General features: G+C 41.9%; 1 protein-coding gene across 4 annotated transcripts in view; it reads right to left on the minus strand.

Annotated features, from left to right (window-relative positions):
• Cpr (Cytochrome P450 reductase) overlaps positions 1-23,038 on the minus strand; it is a 93,535-nt gene that overhangs the window by 32,081 nt on the left and 38,416 nt on the right. For 3 of the 4 annotated variants that reach the window (XM_071591048.1, XM_071591050.1, XM_071591049.1), the window contains 2 exons: positions 10,443-10,705; positions 4,866-5,052 (listed from right to left, as the gene is read on the minus strand). In XM_071591048.1, coding sequence (XP_071447149.1) covers positions 4,866-5,052; positions 10,443-10,666 — 411 coding nt within the window. In that variant the 5' untranslated portion in view covers positions 10,667-10,705. The remainder of the gene's footprint in view (positions 1-4,865; positions 5,053-10,442; positions 10,706-23,038) is intronic. The other variant, XM_071591052.1, reaches the window with a different exon arrangement.

Below are 23,038 nucleotides of genomic sequence, written 5' to 3' on the forward strand. Positions count from 1 at the left end.
CTGCTATTCTGGGCTGAGACAGATCCAAAAAACCACATATCATTACAACCAGTACAACCACTCTAACTTCACTAATAAACTGCCGCTCACGCGGTAACACACGTCTTCAATCAACAGCAAACCCTGGTCATGCATCTCCTCATTTTCCCTCATACCAAGATTTCTTGAACTTTCATAAATTTAATGTAAAATGTCTTCTGACAGGTCAAGTGGATTCTAAATGACAGGAAGAAGGTTGCCTTTCTTCTGACATTTAACTCTCTTTGATGAAGCAATGCGATACGATATTTTACAATACGATACTTATACAATATTATAATATGGAATCCCACTGCCCTGCTTCTGATGATGAAATTTCTTCAATGAAATGACATGATACAATATTTTACGATAAAATACTTTTATGTAGTTCATTCACCCAGGTATCCTTAACGGAGTCCCTGTAACCCTGTGACGGATTCCACATTGGGTTTGGGTGTTAGTGTCTCAAGTTGGTGACTGGTAAGAAGTACTATTCCCCCAAACTACTAAAGAATGTTATCCTGGTTGAGAGGTTGTGGTCAGCCACTGTCGTGGAATTTCTTTTCCCAAAAACCATTGCAATAAATTTAGTTTTCATTCCAAGACAAATGATGCAAAAGAAGAGCATCAGTAGACACACACCCTGGAGTGCCAACAGGCTGGAGAGGAAATCAAGGAGGGTGTTAAAGGGCTAAGTACTATCGAAGAAATATGGGAAAGTTGCAAGAAAGGGTTGTCTAAAGCCGCAAAAGACACTATTGGAACCGTTAACGCTAAAAGGACTAGGAAACCATGTATCACGGATGAGATGATTACAAAGATGGATGAGCGGCGAATATGGAAGAATGTAAATACAGAGATCGGCAAAATGAAGTACAAAGAATTGAGCAATAAATGGAGGCGGGCAACAAATGAAGCAAAAGAAGGAATGTGGAAGATGCAGTGCGAGGATATGGAAAGTTTGCAGAGGAAGGGTGAAATCGGTGCACTGTACAACAAAGTTAAATCGTTATCGGGAAGTGAGAAAGAAAGATCTATGCTAACAGTTAGAGATAAGGCCGGTAAGGTAATAGTTGACGCAGGAAAGATACAAGCGAGATGGAAGGAGTATATAGAAGAACTGTATAGTAAAGAGCTTAGACCAACAGAGTTAGACATTGAAAAAGAATATGACGTAGAGGAAGATAGCTTAGGTCCAGGCATACTCGACAATGAGATAGAAAGGGCATTGAGGGAGATGAAGCTAAATAAGGCCATGGGGGTGGATAACTTTTCCGCAGAACTATGGAAATGCTTAGGAAAATGTGGGAAGAAGAGGCTATATGGACTGATTCGTAGTATCTAAGAGGAAGAAATCTGGCCGGAAGACTTGGTGAGATCAGTTTTACAGGGTTCGTCCGGCAAATAAGTGTACTGAGCTCAGGAAAAAAAATTTATTACACTTTTACATATCTTAAGCTAATATTCCTCAAAATAGGACCCTTGTGAGTCGATACACTTGTTCCAGCGGCGTTCCCATTCCTGGAACGCTCCCACGAAGGCATCATCGGGAACCTCTCGAAGACACGTCGTCACGGCCTCTTTGACGGCGTCCAAAGTCCCGTATCGCGTTCCTTTCAAACTCCTCTTTATCTTCGGGAACAGAAAGAAGTCCGGTGGTGCCAAGTCCGGGATGTAGGGCGGGTGCAGCAGCGTTGCCACGCCGTGCTTGGCCAAGAAGTCCGACACGACAAGCGCGGTGTGAGACGGTGCATTGTCGTGATGCAGCCGCCAGATGTTTTTTGATCGCTGGCCGGACGCGGGCGACTCGTTTTCGAAGCCTGTCGAGCACTTGGACGTAAAATGCAGCATTTACAGTTTGTCGTTCAGGTACAAATTCGTAGTGGACGACTCCCCTTTTGTCAAAAAAGACAATGAGCATCGCCTTGATCCGAGATTTGCTCATGCGAGCTTTCTTTTGACGGGGTGATGATGGGGTGTGCCACTCTGCACTTTGTCTCTTCGACTCCGGGTCGTACTCAAAGATTCACGTCTCGTCACCCGAAAAAACGTTCTCTAAAAAATGTGGATCATTTTTGCAGTGATCCGCAAGTTGTGTCGCGATTTCCAAACGATTGAGTCTTTGATCATCACTGAGCACTTTCGGCACCAACTTTGCACAAATTTTTCGCATCTGTAATTGCTCCCTAATAATCTCGTGCACTATTGTTTTTGGCACATTACACTGCTCTGCTATCATCCGAACACTAAGACGACGATCAGAGTTCAGTACATAGCGAACTTTTCGCACATTTTCGTCAGTGAGTGTCGTTGATGGGCGTCCAGGCCGTGGTTTGTCGTCGACCTCTTCTCTGCCCTCCACGAACATCTTGTGCCACCGAAAGATCATGTTTCTGGACATGGCTGACTCCCCGTAAGCCTGGTTAATCATACCGACAGTTTCGGTAGACGATTTCCCAAGCTTTACCGCAAATTTGATGGAATAACGCTGCTCCAAAAACTTCGACATCGCGTTCCGTGACGTGGGTCGAGCGTGGAGGTTCGCGTTAACAGAGCTCCTCACTACACCACAGCTCAGAGCCAACTGCCTTTTTCAGCGTCGCTTGCCAACATACCCCCCTCCAATCGCAGCCCATCAGAGCGGTGCTGGGCGCGCCTGGAGCGGCGGAAAAAAACCAGTACACTTATTTTCCAGACGAACCCTGTAGTTCCTATTCCGAAAAAGGTAAAGGCTACATCATGTGAGGACTATAGAACAATAAGTTCGATATCCCACCCAGCTTAAGTTCTCAGGATCATCAACAAAAGGATAGAGAGTAGGGCAAATGATTACTTAGGGGATGATCAGTTTGGGTTTAGGAAGGGGAAAGGTACACATGAAGCCATTGCAGTAATGAGATCACTAATCGAAAGGAATATAGAAAACAATCAGGAGGTATTTGCCTGTTTCATAGATTTCGAACAAGCGTTTGTTAGAGTGAATTGGGAAAAACTAATGGGTAAATTGCAGAAAATAGAAATAGATTAGAGGGAAAGGAGGCTAATCCACAATCTGTAAAGGTCTCAGACTGCTCAGGTGCGAGTTGGGAATGGGAAGTCCGGATAGGCAGTGTTAGGGAGAGGTGTAAGGCAGGGTTGCCCATTATCACCGCTGCTGTTCAACCTGTATGCAGAGGAAATGATCAAAGAGGCATGGGAAGAACTAGAGGTAGGAATGAAGGTGGGCGGGGAATTCGTAAAATCAGTTAGGTTCGCTGATGACCAAGCTTTAGTTTGTCAGTCAGCCAAGGGGCTGCAAACATTGCTCAGTGCATTGGAAATTGAGTGTGACAGCTATGGGATGAAAATCAATATTAATAAAACAAAGGTTATGCGATTTTCTAGAAAGAAAAAGGCTAAGCTAAACATTAAAATTGGAGGGCAAAAACTACAGCAGGTAGACAGTTTACATATCTTGGTAGTGTTTTGGACCAATACGGTCAAAGTAGTAGGGACCTAAGGAGAAGAATTTCGCTAGGCAAAGAGGCTTTCACAAGGAGGAGAGAGTTGATGAGAGGGACGTTGAGTAAGGATATTTTAGAAAAGACTCGTAAAAACTTTGATTTGGAGCGTAGCTATGTACGGCGCGGAAATGTAGTCATTGAAGCAGGAGGATAGACGTAGACTGGAGGCTTTTGAAATGTGGGTGTGAAGGTGAAATGGACTGAAAGGAAAGCAAATGCACAAGAGTTGCTTCTAATCAATAACCCCAACCTTGGCATCACATCCATAGATAAGTGCTCCACAGTGGCAGTTCTCAACACCTCAGAGTATATCAATGAAGCAAGCAGGCAGCCTCCGATACTTTATATATGCCCATTCCCAATGACCTTACCCCAATACATCAAGGTGAAAAATCATGATTAAAATGACTCATCATAAAATGAAGTCATCAGCTTTCAACACACACCTCCACTCAGAGGAGGGGTTCTGGATACGCAGTAGATTATGTAATGGCTCCGCAATTTGAGGGCCTGGTTCAAATCCCAGCATTGATGGGTTTTTCCAGTGGTATCCCCATCCCTACTTGGGTTGGTATGTGGAGTTCAATTTGTGTGTATGTGTTTGATTCCCGGGCAACCCCTCTGGGCACCCTAAACTCCACCCAAGCTATATGATTTTTTGGAAACCAGATCTTGCTGGGAAACCATAACCAGCACCGGGAAAGGAACTGGCCACCCTACCATGATGTGAATTTCAGACGCCGTATAAGGGCTTAGTACTGGGTGAACTCTGCCATCACCTACCAAACCAACCTTCCGGTTGATTACTCTGTTTATGGTTTAATGGCATGAAGGATATGCTAATCTCTTATGCTGTTTTCTTATGTTTTCACAAGTAAATAATCTGATAAATGGATGAGAGAATTTAAGTCATCATGGTTTTATCTATCTAATAGTGCAAAATACATGCTTTTATGAAATTATGGGGACACTGATACTATGTGCATGCTTCAGCTTCAACGATATGCTATTCCGTTTGTCAGCCACGGCAAACCTTAATCAAATATCCAATATAGGCATCCATATCATCACTCCCTCATTTCTGGATTTGATACTTTTTATTACCATTTCTGGGTAGTGATTACTCTCTATCTCCCAAGAGTATACCCATTGAAAGTGGTTTGAAATTAATTAAATTTCTAAACAAAATCAACACTTGGATATTATGGACTGTATTCTGACAACTCATGCAATCAGCCTGCCCTTAGACGGCATTGGCTGAGGTTATACATGCATGCACGTATATGCCCAGTGACTTCTCTCACACCGCGGACTGCAGTTCAGAAAAGTAATACCACCCACCATATCACACTCTTCAGGATCAGCAACCATTCCTTTGAGACGATAGCGAGTTCCCTCCTTTGCCAGTCGTCCCGCAAATTCCTCCGCTGTGCCAGTTTGGCTTCCATAAAACACTACCAGCGATCTTCCTGAATTCTGGAGTTTCTTCACGAACGAAGTAGAGGAAGCGCCCACCATACTTGAAGGCCTTGAAAAAAACCAAGGGGATTTACATGCCTCATCTCCAAACTTGTATTTTGGAATTCATAAACACTAACACCAGTCCTACGACTTTTGTTTTACTCACGTGGTGTCAACAAAATGGATGATGTGCTGGGATAACATGCAGGAATAATATTTGTTAACTTGAGCAGTATAAATTGAGTTAAAATTATTTGAAAAGCTCTTTATGAGAAAACCAAAACCAAGGGTCCATTTTTTTATTTTAAATAGAAAGTAAATCGTTGAGCTACTCATCAAGAGTAGACACTTCTTTGCCTCAATATTGAACTCCTTGCAGCAAAAGTGCAAAATCTATTATTGCAGAAGTGCTCACTCACAATTCATCATCTATCAGCGAGCATATTGATGAAAAAGACCTGTCACTACACTTCACTACCAGTTTTATAATTTCAGGAATGTGCAACTGGTCTTCGAATGTGCAAGGGCTGTCCAGAAAGTAACCGCCGTTATGTTATTAAAAGTACGCTTTCCCTAAACAATTAATACGTGATTTTATTTGAATAACACTTGTACATAATATAATTTTTTTGGCATGAAGTGCACTATCGAATTTTACATTAATTTATATGTGAAAAGTTGTTTCACTATACGAGTGTTTGGCTTCACGAGAAAGATTGCAGAACAGATTATGTTCGTATTATGAGATTTCACTGTATATTGTAGTACATCATTGCCTGTTCTACTGTAATGTCTTTTCATTACATTTTGTTCACAAAGGGTGTCTCAAGAATAAGCAGAGAGACTTTTCATGCCAATGCAGATGGCTTGATGGGGTGATTTGTGGGGGGAAAGGTGGTGGGAGGTCTTCAGCAAGCAGTGCAACCCACGCCTGTCGTCTGCGAGCCGTTACAGTGTGTGTGGATCACTGCTAGACCTGTCAGAGAAAATTGGGTTCTGAAACCATGAACATGATTAAGGATGCTCATGGAGAGAAAACAATGTCCTGAAGAGTGGTTCTCTGTGGCATAAAATTTTCCAGGAGGGTAGGGAGGAGTTTGACGACAAGGAATGCCCTGGACGTCTTTCTGTCTATGACTGTTTCACGAAAATGTGCAAAATGTGAGAGACACGCTTGATTCCAATTGATGCCCGACTCTTGGAATGTTAGCAGAAGAGTGCAATATTTCGAAATCCAAAGCACATTGCATTCTTACAGAAGGCTGGAAGGCTTTTCATGCGACAGTTTTATGTGACCTCTTGGATTTACGGGACCTCTTGGACAATTGTGAAAGTGACTTAAGTTTTTAAATTATGTGGTTATTGGTGACACTTTTTCCAAAGAATAAAACGTTGAAAGGCAACCATTTTTTAATGCTGAATAACATCAAAGAGGGCACAATGAGGTGCCTGAATGAAGTTCCCATCAATGCCTTCCAGAAGGTGTACTGTGAATGACATCGGTGTGTCGACCCACAGGGGTACCATAATGAAGGACTTAAGGGATTTGTGCTTCCATCCACAGTAAGTTTGTACCTGGATTTATTTTAATTATTTCTGGGACATACCCTATTCATGGTTTGTAATTATAATTATTTCTGGGTTATTCAATGTATTCCCCCCTCTGGAAAACAACAGCAATAAGGTGGAAGGGTTTGTGAGCTCAGCTGACTCCCAAACCTGTGCTGGCAGGATCAATTATATTTACTCCTGTTAGGGTCACAAACGCCAGGTAGGTCGAAGGGTAGGAGCCAGGCAAAAAGGTGGTCCTTGTGACATCTGTTCCTCAGTGAGACAACAGCAAAGGCATCTGAAGCCAATGGAGCAGCAATTTGAGTGATGGTGTCACATAATAAAACACTCTTTCGCAGGGAACAGGAAATCACTTTGATTTAAGGTAGGGAAAGAAACTTTGCACTTCCTCATAAAGATTTATTAATTCACACTCATAGAAGGCTAAAACCCCACCTCCTGTGACAACTGAATTGTGTGACTTATTAGCATTATGTGTGAATCAAAGTAGTTTTGTGTTCAACAGTAAACATTATAGACAATGGGGAAAGACAGTTATTTATAGCGGAAAGACATCCCCTACAAAAAAATGTGACATCTTCTGTGTTTCAACTGGACCCACTAGACAATTGGACAATTTTTTTGACTTTGTTAAATTCTTTAGATGAATGCATACAATTCACACGTGAGTTGGAATCAGACAGTGCCTTCAATTTCCTGGATTTGACTGAGCAAATAATTAAACAATGGTTTGACCTTTCCATATATAGAAAAAAGTTTTACTCCCCAAACACCTCTAGGAAAAGAACCATACCAGTAACTTCACACCGGACAGTCTTCGTACAGAAAAGAAAGGACGTGGGTTGAATGCCTTGGGGGAGTTGGAAATTTGGCAATCCCTTCAACCGGACAGATTTGCGGTGGTCAACAAAACAATACAACTCTCCCATTCCCCCCTCTTAAATTTCCTGAAAGACTCCAAAATCTAACCCCACCCTCACGAAGGCAGTGATGACCATCGACTGTCCCTTAATGGGGGTCAAACCATTGCAGTCAAACATCCCCCCCTTCCCTAGCCCACCAATAGATTGCTGCACCAGTACTCAACTTACTCCCTCCCTGACTCCCCCAACAGTCCTCCCCTCTTGGAGCCAGGCTACATAAGTTGAAGAATTTTTCATGTATGTCACCTGATGCACAGCATTGAAACCAATGTCATGTGAAGAAATAAATCTTCATGTGGAAGCGCTAAGTTTCTTTCTCTACCCTAATAATGAATGAATTCCAAAATATTAAGCCTTCATGTTTATCACTTGGATTATTTATCCAAAGACTGCTATGCCGCACATGGATCAGGGTATGAGTCCTGGCATTTACCAGAGTTGGCCCAGTGAGTGGTGCGTTGAGCCACAGAACAGGAGAGGCAAGGCATATCAAGTCATGAAATCCTTGCAAGCAACATTGACAGCAGCTGACCAGAAGATACAGAAGAAGGGAATTAACTGAACCATGAATTAAGAGGAATGTTAACTACGGCCGTATTAATATTATAGGAAGGATCAACTGCAGCCATACTCTTAATCATTAAGAATAGGGCTGGGGGCGGTCCTTCTGATAATATCAACTGAACCAGTTTTAATGGGGACTTGGAATTTTAGGATGATGCTGAGGACAGAGAAATAAAAAAATAAAAAGCAGGAGATGGAGGGAGGATATTACCGTAAAGATATTTTAGGGAGACATGAGTTAACATAGAAGGATCGCAGGGGCTTCTGGAGTGATGTTTATGGAGTAAAACATGGCAGAGGGGAAGAGCATCAGTGAGGGTTGCCATAATATTAAATAAAGAGGTAGGAAGAAGCATGGTCAGCAAAGAACAAGCAACGGATAGCATACTACTAGTAGAGATAAAGGCAGAACTGACACACTAGCTCATTGTTCAGTTATACATGCAAATAAGTAATCATTGGGAGAACAAACACAGCAGAATGGAAATTTCCAAACAATGCTTGACCCGTTTCAAGAGCAACAAATAAGATTTTCTGCGCTGGTTTGTGACCACGGATGAAACCTGGGTCCACTACTATACCCCAACAGCAGTGGAAACATGTCGATTCACCACCACCAAAGAAAGGAAAGGCAATACGGTCGACCAGAAAGGTGATGGCTTCAGGTTTCTGGGATGCAAAAGGGATTCTGCTGATAGATTAATTTCCCACTGGTCAAACAATTACTGGGTAATACTAAGCTCACCTCCTGGACCAATAATAGCAAAAGATGCACATAAGTAGTAGTATTTAGGGGAGGCGACTGACAGCTGAGGTCATTTGCGCCATGGGGGATGGACAGGAAAGGATGAAGGGTGGAGAGAAACCCGGCGTTGACATTAGCCTACTCTTTACGAAAGGCGCCAAGGGGTCCGCAGTTTAACGTCCCATCTGACAGACGGCGTACTCACTCAAAGTGCCCTCCACAAAGAACCTCGAGTAGGGATCGAGATACCTCTGAAAAATATTCAACACCGCCACCAGGATTTGCACCTGGGCTCTCTGGGTGGGAAGCCAGTACGTTAGCCCCCGCACCATCTCGATCCCCAAGATGCACATAAAAAGGCCAGGTTTGGCAAGGCAGAAAGTCCTCTTTCATCAAGACAATGCACGACCACACCCAAGTGTCATTGCCATGGCAAAAATACATGAACTAAGATGTGAATTGTTGCCACACCCACCTTATTTGGCTCAATTAGATTTCCACCTCTTCCCCAAGCTCAAAATTTTACCCTATTCTCTTCAAACAAGGAACTAACAGTCAAAGTAGATGGGTATTATTCAGGCCTGAAGGAATGTACTTATTGAGATGGGATCAAGACATTGGAGCATTGCTGAACCAAGTGCACTAGTATACTGGGAGACTAAATTGAAAAATAAAAAAGTTTCACTGATTTTAGTCATTTAAATCTATTCCATTCTGAGGACTTTTCAAATTACCCTCTTCTAATAGGGATGGATATAAGAGGGTGAGGTTGTGGAAGTGCTAATATCAAGAGTGGTGCACTGGCACTTTTCAATGAGAGCTCATATTTTCTAGTCGAAGCAAAGGGGAAAACTTCTTTGGCTATAAATGGTTATAGCGCTAAATACAGAAATTTAACAACCAAGACAAATTGAAAAACCTTTGTTTGGTAATTATCAAATAAGGTTGATCCCAAGCCAAGAATCAAAGAGGGAGAGCACAGGTAAACAAACAACTATGCTCCACATATGCTTCCCGTGAATGTTCAAGGAGAAATGTACTCCTCATATAGGAGGGTGACCCCAGGATCGAGGAAGTACTATGCCATTTGAAGTTTTCTGGGATCCTATAAAAAACATGGCACCAACACGTCACAAGCACATTAAGATGTTCATGGGCAATTAATACCACATAATTTATCAGCTTCACATGATTCACACAGGCAATGAATTGTCGAAAAGTGGTCTACTGCTGCGATGAGCCTTAGGGAAGGTAATCAAAGGCAATTGCAATAATTACCCAAAGATAGATCATCAAACTACTGGGCTAGCTACAGATCTGCCAAAAATAAGAAACAAAAACACTGATACCTCAGAGGAAGTAAACCAAGAGGTGGCCTGGAGTCTGAAGGCAAAGCCCAACTCAAAATTCAATCAGGAAAAATTGTTGTGCAGCAAATATTTGTAGATTTTGTGGAGAAAATAGTCCTCTTCAACATGCAGAAGGACAATGATTGCTACAAAGAAATAGAAGAGCGAAAGAGTGTTCTCCATGCTTTCAACATGGCCAAAGAGCATAAGAGGGCACTGACTTTCTCCATGGTGAGAATCTCCACCCACTCACATTTCACTCTGAGTTTCACGCTTGCACTCGCTTTTGGAAAACAACACTCACTGCATTGTGTACGACCGAGAGGCTGCAGCTGCCGCGGCCGCCGCCGTGGCCTCATCCTTTCGACTCTGCAGGCGAGGATGAATGAACCAATAGAAGATGACGCCGGCAAATGTGGCAAGGAGCACCATGTCCACGTAGCCAAACATTGGTGTGGGGCCCTCGACTGAGCCTCCACCTTCCATTCCACTGCTCACGGGGACATTGGATGCCATGCTGTCAGCCATTCCCTCAACGCCTTTGGCTGCTCTCCCACGAACACTGCTCTGGAATTAATCGAGAATGCACGCTCAGATAGTTTCCCAATCATTTTCTCAAGGATTTACTTTGAACAAGAGGTATAGGGGAAGGAGGATAATTCTACCCCTTTGGGGTATCTCCAATTGTGGTCCTATATCACGTTTGTATCCACATTAAGTCATAGAGGTACATAAAAAATAGATATTAGTAACACTACTGCCAACAATTTATCAGGTGTTGCACATTTTGAATAATTAACTCCCCCACCACCCATAGGTATGCATAAAACTTAGCAGCAAAAATGGTCTGCACTCGGAAGTATAATGGAACAACTAGAGGCCAATGCTGTTCTTTGGTGCCAATGAAAAAATGAAAACCTTGATTGCTCACCATTCAGAAACTCCACGAGCCCTTAATAAGTGCAAATTCTGAAGAAAAGCAAGGCAAACGTGAAGTGGAGGTCATTGGGAAGCATTGGAACTGCTGCATCATACATTGAGAAGCATTACCCTGATAAGACAGAGGTTATGCGTACGCTTCAATGTTATTTAATGATAATTTCTCATAACTTTTTCACAGTTTCATTCAGAATGTAATTATTCAGTAATCATGAATTTTCACAAAGAAGAGCCTAACACCATCAAATTCAGGTTGAGTTGCATTTCCTCAAAACTTTGAAGAGACAGCAAAAACAAACGTGTCCAGGCAGCTTTCTAGGATAAAATAAATGGTAGGACATCATTAAATATTAACAATTTATTTCGATTTATTTTGGTTTTATCAAATGGAATTCACATTCCAGGTTGTGAAATTCCACCATACATAGAAGAAGAGATGAAGATGATTCATGAGCCAAAACATTGTGCAAATAATTTTCTTTTAATAAGCCTTGTACATAATTTACTTTTCTTGGCATTAAACACATTATTGCACCTAACATACATTATTCATATCAAAAAAATTGTTTTCCTAAACGAGAATTTTAGTTAATGAGATAGATGCCAGTGTGAAATATGTTTGTTTTTTGAGGTTCTACTGTGTTCTGCGGTGGATATACCCAGTGGAGGTAGTAGCGGTGGACAAATATTTTTTCCATTTTTCAATGTAATTTTATTTCCATTCTGTTATGTTTTTCTACTTTCTCTTAGCCACAAAATTTATGAGTAATGTTGATAATCATTTTGAGACATTTTCAAAGCAATATTCTTATAACTAAAACACAAGGCACTATTTTTGGCAGTTATAATTTTAGTTAATCTAGTCTAATGATTTTTGCAGGTAGCTAGCCTCCACCAAGCATGGATACAATGGACACCTATACTACAACAAGGAAAAGAAATATCACGGCAGAAGTATTTCAACGTCTGCAAACATTGTCACGAAGAGGGAACATTGTAATTGGCGGACTACATTCTTCAAGGGTTAATACAAGGAGTAATTTCACAGCACCCCCTTAGATTCGTTACGCCATCCCCTTTACTCTCTCAACCATCGCCTCCCACCCACATTTCCCCCCTCCCTCATGTCACACTTTACCCCAGTATGCAAGCACCACCCAAGTTTCGCAGCATATGCGTTGTTTCATGACAATACATTTGTTGAATAGATTTAAACCTTCAAAACAGCATCCATTATCTTTAGAAACAGATTTTTAGACATGATTCTACTATGAAATAATAATGATTTTGAATGCATCCAATCCAATGCAATACATTATTTTCATATGAGGTCTATTTCCATGTTCGCAACATTTTTACAATGCAATTTCACTATAAAGTTATGGTGAAATGTTTGGTTACACAAATGGTAATTAAGAAATGGGGATATTCATTCATTTATCACTATTTCCATGAGTTTTATCATTCGTTTTCTGCATTAGAACTACATTCTGATGGCATTGAAAATTCAATAATAAAAACAAAATATTCCATACCCATTAGATATCAATTTCAATAAGCGAACACCAGTTTTAAGGACACTTAGCACCTTTGTCAAAGCAAAATGAAGAGGCGTAATGTCACTGATATCACATGGTGTCATGATGTACGAAGATGGATATTATGCACGCCTGTTACTTCAGTTATATCTAACACTCTCTCCACTAACAGCTTAGTGTCACTAGCATTGACACATTTTTCTAAATTTTTGTTCAGACTAATTACAGGGTGCGTTCTGAAAGTAACGCAATTATTTTTTTAATTAATTTTTTTAAACAGATTTGCACAAATACTTCAAATTCTTCAAAACACTGTCCTTGGGCTTCTACACATTTTTTCCAGAGACTCTGTCATGACCGGTACGCGTCCTGGAAGGCGTCTTCGGGGACCTCTCGCCAGGTCTTGGTCACGGCTGATGGGATCTCTTCTATGTACAATGAATGGGTTCCTTTCAGGGTTACCTTAATTCGAGGGAGCAACTAAAGAAGTCTGCTAGGGGGACTTCAGGAGTGTAGGGGGCTAGGGCAGTGTTGGCACCTGGTGTTTGCCCAGGAACTTGTGGGCTCGTAGCGAGTTGCTGTGATGGAGTAGCCACCTAACGGAGATGTCTTTTCTTGTCCTGATGACCCTTTCTCGGAGTCTTTCCAGCACGTCCACGGAGCAGGCAGCGTTAACTGCCGGTCCTTGAGGAACAAACTCCTTATGCATCAGTCATTTACTGTCGAAAAAGACAATGAGCATTGATTGTTTTCACTTTTGATTCGCTCATTCTTACCTTTTTGGGCTCGGGGGACTGGTTGGTGTGCCACTCAGAGCTTTGGAGTTTTGTTTCTGGATCGTATTTAAAAACACAGGTTTCATCACCAGTGATGACGTCCACATAATCAGGTTCATTTTCGACACATTTCAGAAGTTTACCAGAAATACCCACTCTGTTGGTCGTCTGAAAACACATTGGACATGAGCTTGGCCCACACTTCCCTCATCGCTAAATCTTCAGCAACAATGCGAAACACAACGGCAGACGACGACGTCCAGTTCATAGGCAACCATTTCGATACTCAATCAATGGTATAAGTCCAACAATTGTCCAAGACAAGCCACATTGTTGTCAGTTTTGCTGGTTGACGGCCGCTCCCGAGCGTTGTTCGTCGTGGTCCTAATCCCGGCCCTCCTTAAAGGCCTTTAAGCGCCTTGAAACTTGTGAGTAGGACAGAATTGAGTCCCCGTAAGCCTTACAAATCATTTTGTAAGTCTCCTCTCAAGAGATTTTTATTCAGTTTAGCATAAAACCTAATTGCGCAACGTTGCTCGATCGTCGATTCCATTTTTTTTTGTGGCACGGTCAGCATGCTGAGGTTTGCAATAACTGACATCCTGCCGCTTACGCAGCTTGGAGAGCACTGAGACTGATTTCGCCGCATAAGGTTGGCGTCCCCCCCCCCCCCCACCTACTCCAAGTGGAGTAGGAGTACTTGAAGTAGAAGTGGTTCGATCCCATGCAAACCAGTAGGAGCGGCACAGGTAATTCAAACTGCATTTCTTTTGGAATGCACCCTGTATTACTGATTCTTGGGTACTAAGTTTAAAAATATTTTGGGAAAAGTTGTAAAAACGACCATGAAGAAAATTCCTTGACAAGAAAACCACAGAAGAATGAAATAACTGTAGAAGTTAACAGTAAAGTCATCAAAAATCTGGAACAAGGTGCGATTGTCGCTGATCTAGGACACAAATACAACAAACAGTCAACATAAACAATTTGCATTTTCTTCTAGAACAAGGGAAAAATTAAGAAGATAGATGCTTCAAAGGGAGCGACAAGAATATTGACACAACAGGGGTGTATTCTCAACAACGTTAAAAGCTTGCTTCTCAAATGGATAATCAAAAAGAAATTGAAATGTAACACTATTAGCAAGAATATAATTGTTGAAAATGGAAAAGTGATTTTGGCCTACCTCATTAATAAGATGTCAGGATCATCAACGGCTGAAGGGGCCCCGTTTATTGTCCGAGAAGTTTACTAAAAGAACCAGCATCTAACTTTTGGTGCGGCATGGTGAAGCAACAAGCTCTTAGTCGAAGGCAGCAGAGAACTTCATACAGTAGTTGACTTCAAGAAACCAGTAGATTCTGAGGGTTACCAGGTCGAAAAGGTTTTTAATTGTGATGATATTGTTCTCTTCTAGAAGAAGATGCTGAATCAAACCTATACAAGGTCTATTCAATAATTTCCTGAAATTATTTATTGCAAAAAGAAAACTTCACTAGCATTGGCCAGGGTCCCCTAAAATATCATTGTCTCCCCAAAGTAAAGAAACACTTATTCCAACTGTGATTCCACTTTTTGAAACAATCCTGGAATACTTCTTCAGGAATGCTCATAAGCTTTTCCATTAAATTTTTCTCTTTCTCTGGAATGGTGACAAACCTTTTCCTCTGAACAGGGTTTTTAGTTGAGGGAGCAGGAAAAAGTCACTTGGGGCCCGAACTGGTGAGTAGGGTGGGTGGTGAGGCACAGCGATCTTGTTTTTGGCTACACACTTTGAGAGATGAATAAGCCAGAACGTTGTCATGGTGATGAAACCACTTGTTACCCCTCCAGAGGTCAGGCCATTTTCGCCTGATTCTCTCTCTTACGTGTTTCATAACCTACAGGAAGTACTCCACCTTGAATTTCTGGTCTTTCGGAGCTGATGGCTTGAAGGCACAAAGGGTAATAACGCCGAGAGGATTGTCCAAGTCTCGGAGACTCTCTCGCGGGGCACGAAGAGGGCCACGGAGGGCAAGGCATTCCCGAGGCATTACTCGAAGAGGCGAGGGAAGTGCGGTGCCATAGTGAAGAGAGTGGTCGGTCGGTCTACGGGAGCAAGCGAAAGTGCATCATAGGAATTCCTTCCATTAGCACGGCTACCTCGAGAGCCATTGAGGTGCGCAGTCATGCATGATGTTCTTTTCCGATCAAGGGGCAACAAATGACGACGTCACGGCCGGCTCGGAGGCCGAGCAGCCGCACGGCGCCCCTGCCCATCGAGCCGCGGCGTGATGTGACGATGGGGAAAGATGCCGCTGCTCTCATCGCCACTGTCGCTCCACCAATTGCAGACGGAAATATTCCTCGTCTATCAAATGCTCGTCATCAGCAGCCACGTTCAAAGCGAAAAGCAAGTGCGGAGGAACTTCCATTCAGCTTCGGGGCCACTGATTTGGGGGGGGGGGGACCCACGTCACAACGAGGCCATGGTTTTCAGTTAAATCTTCTTCAAAACTTTCTCTCCTAATTGATATCCTGCTAAAACTGAGCCCAATGATTTAATTATGTGGATACCATATTTCCCGTTACGCAACTATTGAAAATTTAACCAATAGGACCTACAGATCCCCAATTGATCCCATAGAACTCTATTATTAATGGTAATTATTATATTTATAATTAAACCTTATGACACAAAAATATGATATTTAAATATAATACGATTATTGAAATAAAAATTTATTTCAAATAGTGAAAACAGTTCGCTAAACATTTGCTAAATATAGATCAATCCAGTATTAATGTTTCCTCTTTAACCTTGATTTTGATTTTACAATACGCGGGTCGTTTCTTAAGTTAAGTAAGTCAGTTCTTTGGAAAAATATATTCGTTAGTAAATGGGTTTAGTTCGGTGGTTTTCGCTTCCTAAGAACCTACTTCACTTCCCTGCATAGTTCCCATAGCAATGGACCACTGTCTTCAATTCCTCATCATTAAAGGGGGGTCGCCGCCTGGAGAACTGGACCAGTTGACAACGGTGGTCTGGAGTTCATCGAAGTCTCCAAATCACTGGCCACCGAGCCAATGCTTCAAATGCAAGAAGAGGAAACGGTTGCTAGGCGCATGGTCAGAGTCATCTTCGTCTTTCCGATAGCAGTCCTCCACTTTAAGTCCTTGGCTCTCTGTATTCGTCGCTAAGCTTTTTCGGCACCCATCTTACACACAATTTGTGATAGCCCAGGTTTCCGTAATACACTGTGCAAGTACAATGTGCAAAGATATGCGACAATCTCCAGTGGTTTTATAAACATGCAGTAAAAATGGAATCGGAGGAACTGGAGATAGGAATGAAAGTCGGAAGGGAATTCTTAAAATCACTTAGGTTTGCGGATGACCAAGCTTCAGTTAGCCATTCAACCAAGGCAAACATGCATTGTTTTGAAGCCTTAGAACATCGTTGTAATGGGTATAGTATGATGAAGACCAACATGCACAAAACAAAGGTAATGAGGTTTGCGAGGAGGAGGAAGGCTAAGTTTAATGTGGAAATTGGCGGCCGACAACTGGAGCAGGTGAATGTAGAGCAGCAGTTTACCCAGCTAAGCAGTTAAGCTACGTAAGTTGAAGGCTCTACAGGAGCAGTTCATTCGTAGGCAGTGCTTTGGACCAGGGCGGTTGAAGTAGCGGGGCTATGAAAAGAAGAAATGCATTGGGAAAAGAAGCCTTCACACGGATGATACTAGCGACGCTGGACGCGGATTGTTAAGAAAAGATTAGTGAAAACTTTGCAATGGGACGTGGTTTTGCATGGTACGAAAACTTTCTCATTTAAGCAAGATACTCGTCACTGATTGAAAGCTTTTCGAGAGGCTTATTTCTCCGATCAAAGCTTTGAAGAACCGAATAAGAAAATTCCCAACGGAAACCCTATTTCCTTTCTCTAAACCTGTTCCTCTCGATCTCTTTCGGATTATTCCCCATGTTGACCACTCTAAGGGGACTTCCATACCCTCTTACATAACAGCCAACGTAGTTTTACCAAATTATAATTTACAAGGGAACCTGACATGGTGATGGCCAATGTTGATAAATCTGTTTTGGATTTGTTGAATGACCATGATGTTTACCCGCAACAGCAGTTATTCTTTTGTTGCTCTGCCGGTGAGGGAAGGCAACATCACTTCCTGCGTAGGAGGACACTGCTCAAACCTAACCTGCATTGAAACGAAGGACTTACAAGATGCGCTAAGAATAATAGAAATAAGCGTGGGGATCTATCGGCGGGTTCTCAAGGCCCATGCAACACCACTACTCCTTGCTACATCCAATTCCGGAGAACCAATCGAGGATACCCCTACACTCTCTATCCGGGGCTCCTTCACCACCCAAAACCATGGCCGTGCCAGTCAACCCTCGCCAGGGGTGGCGAATCAAAGTTTATCGCGGGGCTGTTTAAACTGGGAATTCGACAATGGAATACAGAATAAATGGCCTAGAGGGATATTATAGCATGAACAGATAAAACCAATGCCTTAGCTTTGAGAGCTGGGATATATTAGGGACCTGCGACGTTTGATGCTCCATTGATTCAAGATTCGGTTCAATGATTCGATTCAAAGATAAAAAAATCAATTTGTTGAATTCCAACATCAGCCATGAACATAAGCATACGGTATACATATTTCTAAGCCTGCCAGCATTTATCTACGGAAAATTGAAACGTATTAATTGTACATAGTATTGTTTGTAAGAAATTACATATTAATGAGAAATAACCGGGAGATCTGGATAAAATTTATTCTGCATATTAATTGATTCTTATGCACATAATGTTGTAAATTAAGGTTATTACTGTTGATTTGTTTTTGTTTTAGGAAGCCGTAGATTGAAGTAACAGGCAGTATGGGGAAGACAGAGGCTCGCAGTTCGATCAAGTTCCTTCACTTGAAAGGTTAAGAGTGAACGGCAAATCCACGATGAAACTATGGCTGTCTGTGGAAATGATAGCCCGTCATAAGAAACAGCTGTGAGATGGAAAAGGAATTCTCACACTGTCCCTCGCAGACAATCCAAGAAATGGAAGACTCGCGGACGATACCGACACAGTGAAGAAAGTGAAGACGACTTCATCCTACATATTAGACAGAAGAGCAGCCATCCAAATGATCATGAATCGGATGGATGGCTTTAGTTGCGGCGGTGTGTGTGTGGAAAATTATTCAGGAAGAACTGCACATGTCAAGAGTGTCAGCACGCTGGGGTCCTTTTTCAGAAGCAAACATGGCGCAACCTGCAATCAACGCGATTTAGCTTCGATGTTTCGCCGCATCCGCCCCGTTTTGGCTGAGAAACTTTTTGTTATTCCCAGAATGCAGAATAGCATTGCGGGGTCGGAGATTTGAACCACAAATGATGTAATTCAAGAAGGGGAACAATAGTTTTCGACATGCAATCTGCTGAGTTCTACAATTATGGCCCTTTGAAAGGTCGAGGAACGCTGGGAGAAATGTATGGCTCTTGGATGGTGACTATGCTGAGAAGTCTTAAGAATATTAAATAAATTCAGTTTTCAATAGATTGTTTTTTAGTAATAATAATAAGTTCACAGTACCCCCTTTCATGCAATGATTTAGGAAATAATTTCAATAATAATTATTTTAATTTTTACGAGTAGGTACGTATTGTTGATATTATTATCACTTATTAAAAATCGATAATCGAAGGCGACCATTTGCCTACATTTCGTCATAAGACCGTAAAAATATGCATAATTCAATAACCTTCAATTTCAAGGAATTGCAATTTGAGGTACGCAGTCATTCTTGTTATTACTTTGGTAACTATTCACAAAACTTCGCATTTAATTCACAAGATGAGAACAAAAAAATACCAATACCAACCGAAAACATTACGGTTTTCATATCTTTACCTAATATTTGAGCAGAAAAACGCACTATTACTTCATTTGGATTTGTTGGTGAAAAGAGAAGATAGAGTCCAGCAATGCCGTCTTTCTTAAAACAACCTGGAGAGTGAAATTCGAAGTATATAGGCAAGTAGGTACAATAAAATAAAGTGAAACCTCGCAAAACGAGCATAATTTGTTATGGAATCTTTCCTGTAGATTTCCCACAAAGATTTATGTAAAATATGATAATGCTTACCACGCCAATAAGGTAAATTATGTGCAAGAAAACTCAAAGAAAATTATACATACATTGTTTACTATCGCGGATCATGTTCATATTTTCTTATATCGCAGAATGAACCAACCTGGAATGCGAATTCCATTTGTAAAATCAAAAAGGAATCAAAATAATTAGTTTATTGATACATTTCTTACTTTAATCTAAAACTATCAACACACTAGCGTTTTTGCAGACTTCAAAATGTTGTAAAAAATGACTCCGCATTTCATTAAATAAATTTCAAGCATATACGAGTCAGCCACGGCATTATCAGGGTGATGCTTCGTATGCATGACGATGCAAGTTTCCCATGACCTCCAAATCACCTCCAGCTTACTCTTCCGCCCTTCACACTTCTTGAGGATTGGTGAGGTTTCTGAATGGTAAACAAGGTGAGATTTAATTTTCAAATTGCTGCTTGCATTCGCGCAAAAGAGCACCGTGAGGCGGCCTTTCATTGGCTTCCGTCCGGGCAATGCATTCTCATCCACTGCTGTCATGTGTACATAATATAATACATGTGTTCGCTTCGGCATCTCCTTCTAGAGGACACCCGTCTCGTCACAATTAAAAATCTGTTCCGGCAGGTAACCCTCAGAGCCTACGATCTTCTTGAATTCACCAATGAAGTTCTCTGTTGCCTCTGCGTCGCAGCTTGCTGCTTCACCGGACCTCACAGTGCCGTGGATGTCGGTTATTTAAACTTACACCTCTTGAACCACACACGGCTTCCCTCAAGTAGAAGGGCAGTCCAGAAAGTAATTTACGTTCGCATGCAGCGAGCGAAGTTAGTGGGGGGGAGCCAAATGTTTCTGTATTGACACAAACACACACTAGGGAGGCAGTACACCTCCAGCTGCGGTGTTTGGAAGGTCATTTTCCAACAGTAGCGACTCAAAATGAATAACAGAATTGGAAATCCCGCCAAAAGTAAAATCAGTTAATTGATAAGGTTTTTACCGGCAATAAACTACAAAACTGCTCATCATTCACCGGGAAAATGTGTGCCGTGCAAGGACTAATTGTTGTGCGACAGTAGTTTTGTTAGTTTATGAGTGAACGGACAAATTTCCATGATGTCCAAGAACTGGCCATAAGTTTGTTCAACAGTCACAAGGCTATGCCGACCACAGCGGTCCCCATCGTGGACATTGGAGCGGTGGCCATTTTAGAACTGAGAATGCACCACTGCCTCACTCCGCCTTTGCTTTTCGTTTATCCATGTGAGGAGCAATCCTCCAACACCACGCACAACTGATTTCGTGATATTCTGGTGACGCCCTCCATCTAAGCATATATCTCCTAAATCTTGTCCTTATTCTTGAGGTCAGCGCTGACGTAGAATGATTATATGTGCATGATAGATCAGCCAGGCTCACACTTTGCTCTCGTTCAGTAGTTTCAGGCGTGATGTGGTGGAATTCGACCACAATAAAGAACAGATGGTACCCATTTTCCAACAGATAAGTTTAATAGTACGACCGGGTTTAAATATATTACATCATCTCCAGATGAAGACCAGAAGATGTAATACATTGAAACCAGGCCATACTATTAAACTCATCTGGTGGAAAATTGTTAGTCTTTTATTTATTACCCTATTATCGCTTTTCGTTGATTTTAAGATTCCTTTCAACCGTTATGTTTATTCTCTTCTTGCAGATTTTTCTTGACTAGCATTTTAAACACTATGCACAAAATATCATTAACTTTGTACCAAGAATTCATAAATAATTTCTGAACATAATTTTGGAAAAAAATGTGTGCTCACTAGCGACCCTAATATTCCAGCGGAACGAGTGGTAAACAGTGTGGCGGCAGGCATAAATTGTTTTGGGAAATACCCTCTCCCCCGTCACTTGCTACGTGAACAGTTGCTCGCTCGCTTTAAGAGTCGTCTTCGGAACCACACCAGCTTCAATCATTATGCTTATTACTCGCTGCGCGAGGTGCTCGCTAAGCGAATTGTCACTCAATAATAGCCATTATTTGATTTGCATTAGGTTACACCAACTGAACAGTTATTGCATGACAATGTGGCCATCAACATAACATTCCATCGATTATTATGTCTATCAATACATATCAAATGAAAACTCCATTTAGCTCTAGCTGTTCAAAGGACCAGCTGAGAAAACTGAGGATATTATTAAAGTGAACAAGGAAATAAAAACTGCACAGATAATACCTTTGCCTAATAAGCAGAGCATTCACTTAAAATGACGAAAATACTTAAATTGTTTAATTAAAAATTGCTTCATTTCCTCTAAACAATCAACATCTCCAAAATTTCAGTATTCTTAAACTAAAGGTTAGACGTACCAATTGCACTTATCAAGAAACATTCGAAGTGAATTCCTGAGAAATTATATTTTACACATTTCACTCCTGTCTAAACAATTATAAATACTTGAATATTTTATGGAGAGTAATTTCAACGAGTGTCTCGTACTTTCATTTATTAAAAGAAGGTGCCATGAAGCATAATGCTGGACTTCTATCGGATCATCTGGGCGGACACATTGGGGGCATTTTCAAGAGTCATAAAACGCATGAAACTTGTTTATTCATTTAACTATTTCATGGGCTCAATTTTGGCAGGGAATCGATTGAACCAGACAGCCGGAACAAAAGGCGAGGGGGAGATGCGGGGTCGTTCGTTGAACCGACGCGGGATGGCCCCTTGGCGTACTCGGAGCAATTGCAGTACAGCTAATTGTTGTCCAGTGGACACCTTGATCATGGAGAGGAGTTGCATTGCACAAGGATGAGTACATCAACGTCAACTCGTACTAATCTGTCATTCGTGGACCTTGGAGCGAACGCCCTGCATTGGTTGGGTGCCGCCCCCACACCCGCGCATTCTCCCTCGGCCTTCAACAACAATTACACCCCAACACTTCATTTATTTCGATACTTCAGTCGTTGCAAACAGAAACTGATTCGTGCATATCAAACTACACGCAATACGTCCGTGTTTAATTGGAAGCACGCGGCTAATGAACAATGCTAATGGTGGGGCTTGGGTGCCAATTCTGAAGGGATCTTCACTGAGCGAGACAGTGCTCAAATCCCGCCAGGAAGGAAATCGCATTTCGGCAAATCACGGAGCGCAAGCTCACAAATCGACACCAGCGCGCTCTGAGAGTACGGGCAGTTATTACACCGTGATTCGGCTGTTTTTACACCAGTCGACAGTGGAGAACGCGCAGCGCGAGCTCATTCAGGCACGCTTCTGGCGTGGCGTGCTGCGGCCATGGCCTCGTTCATTCGCCGAGCAATAGATCAAGGATTCCCGACTGCGAGGGGAGATATTCCTCCTTCCACGGACAAACAGATATTGGGGACGAATGCGGGGAATGGATCAAAACCATTCCACTGAGCAACGTGTAAACCTTAATTTCCAGTGTACGCAAATTGTAGTGGCTTTGTAACCGACAAGATGGAATCCGGAAAATTAGGAAATGATTCGGGAGG

This window comes from Hetaerina americana, unplaced genomic scaffold (genome assembly GCF_022747635.1).
Source record: "Hetaerina americana unplaced genomic scaffold, ioHetAmer1.1.p SCAF_41, whole genome shotgun sequence".
In the NCBI taxonomy this organism is placed as follows: Eukaryota; Metazoa; Arthropoda; class Insecta; order Odonata; family Calopterygidae; genus Hetaerina; species Hetaerina americana.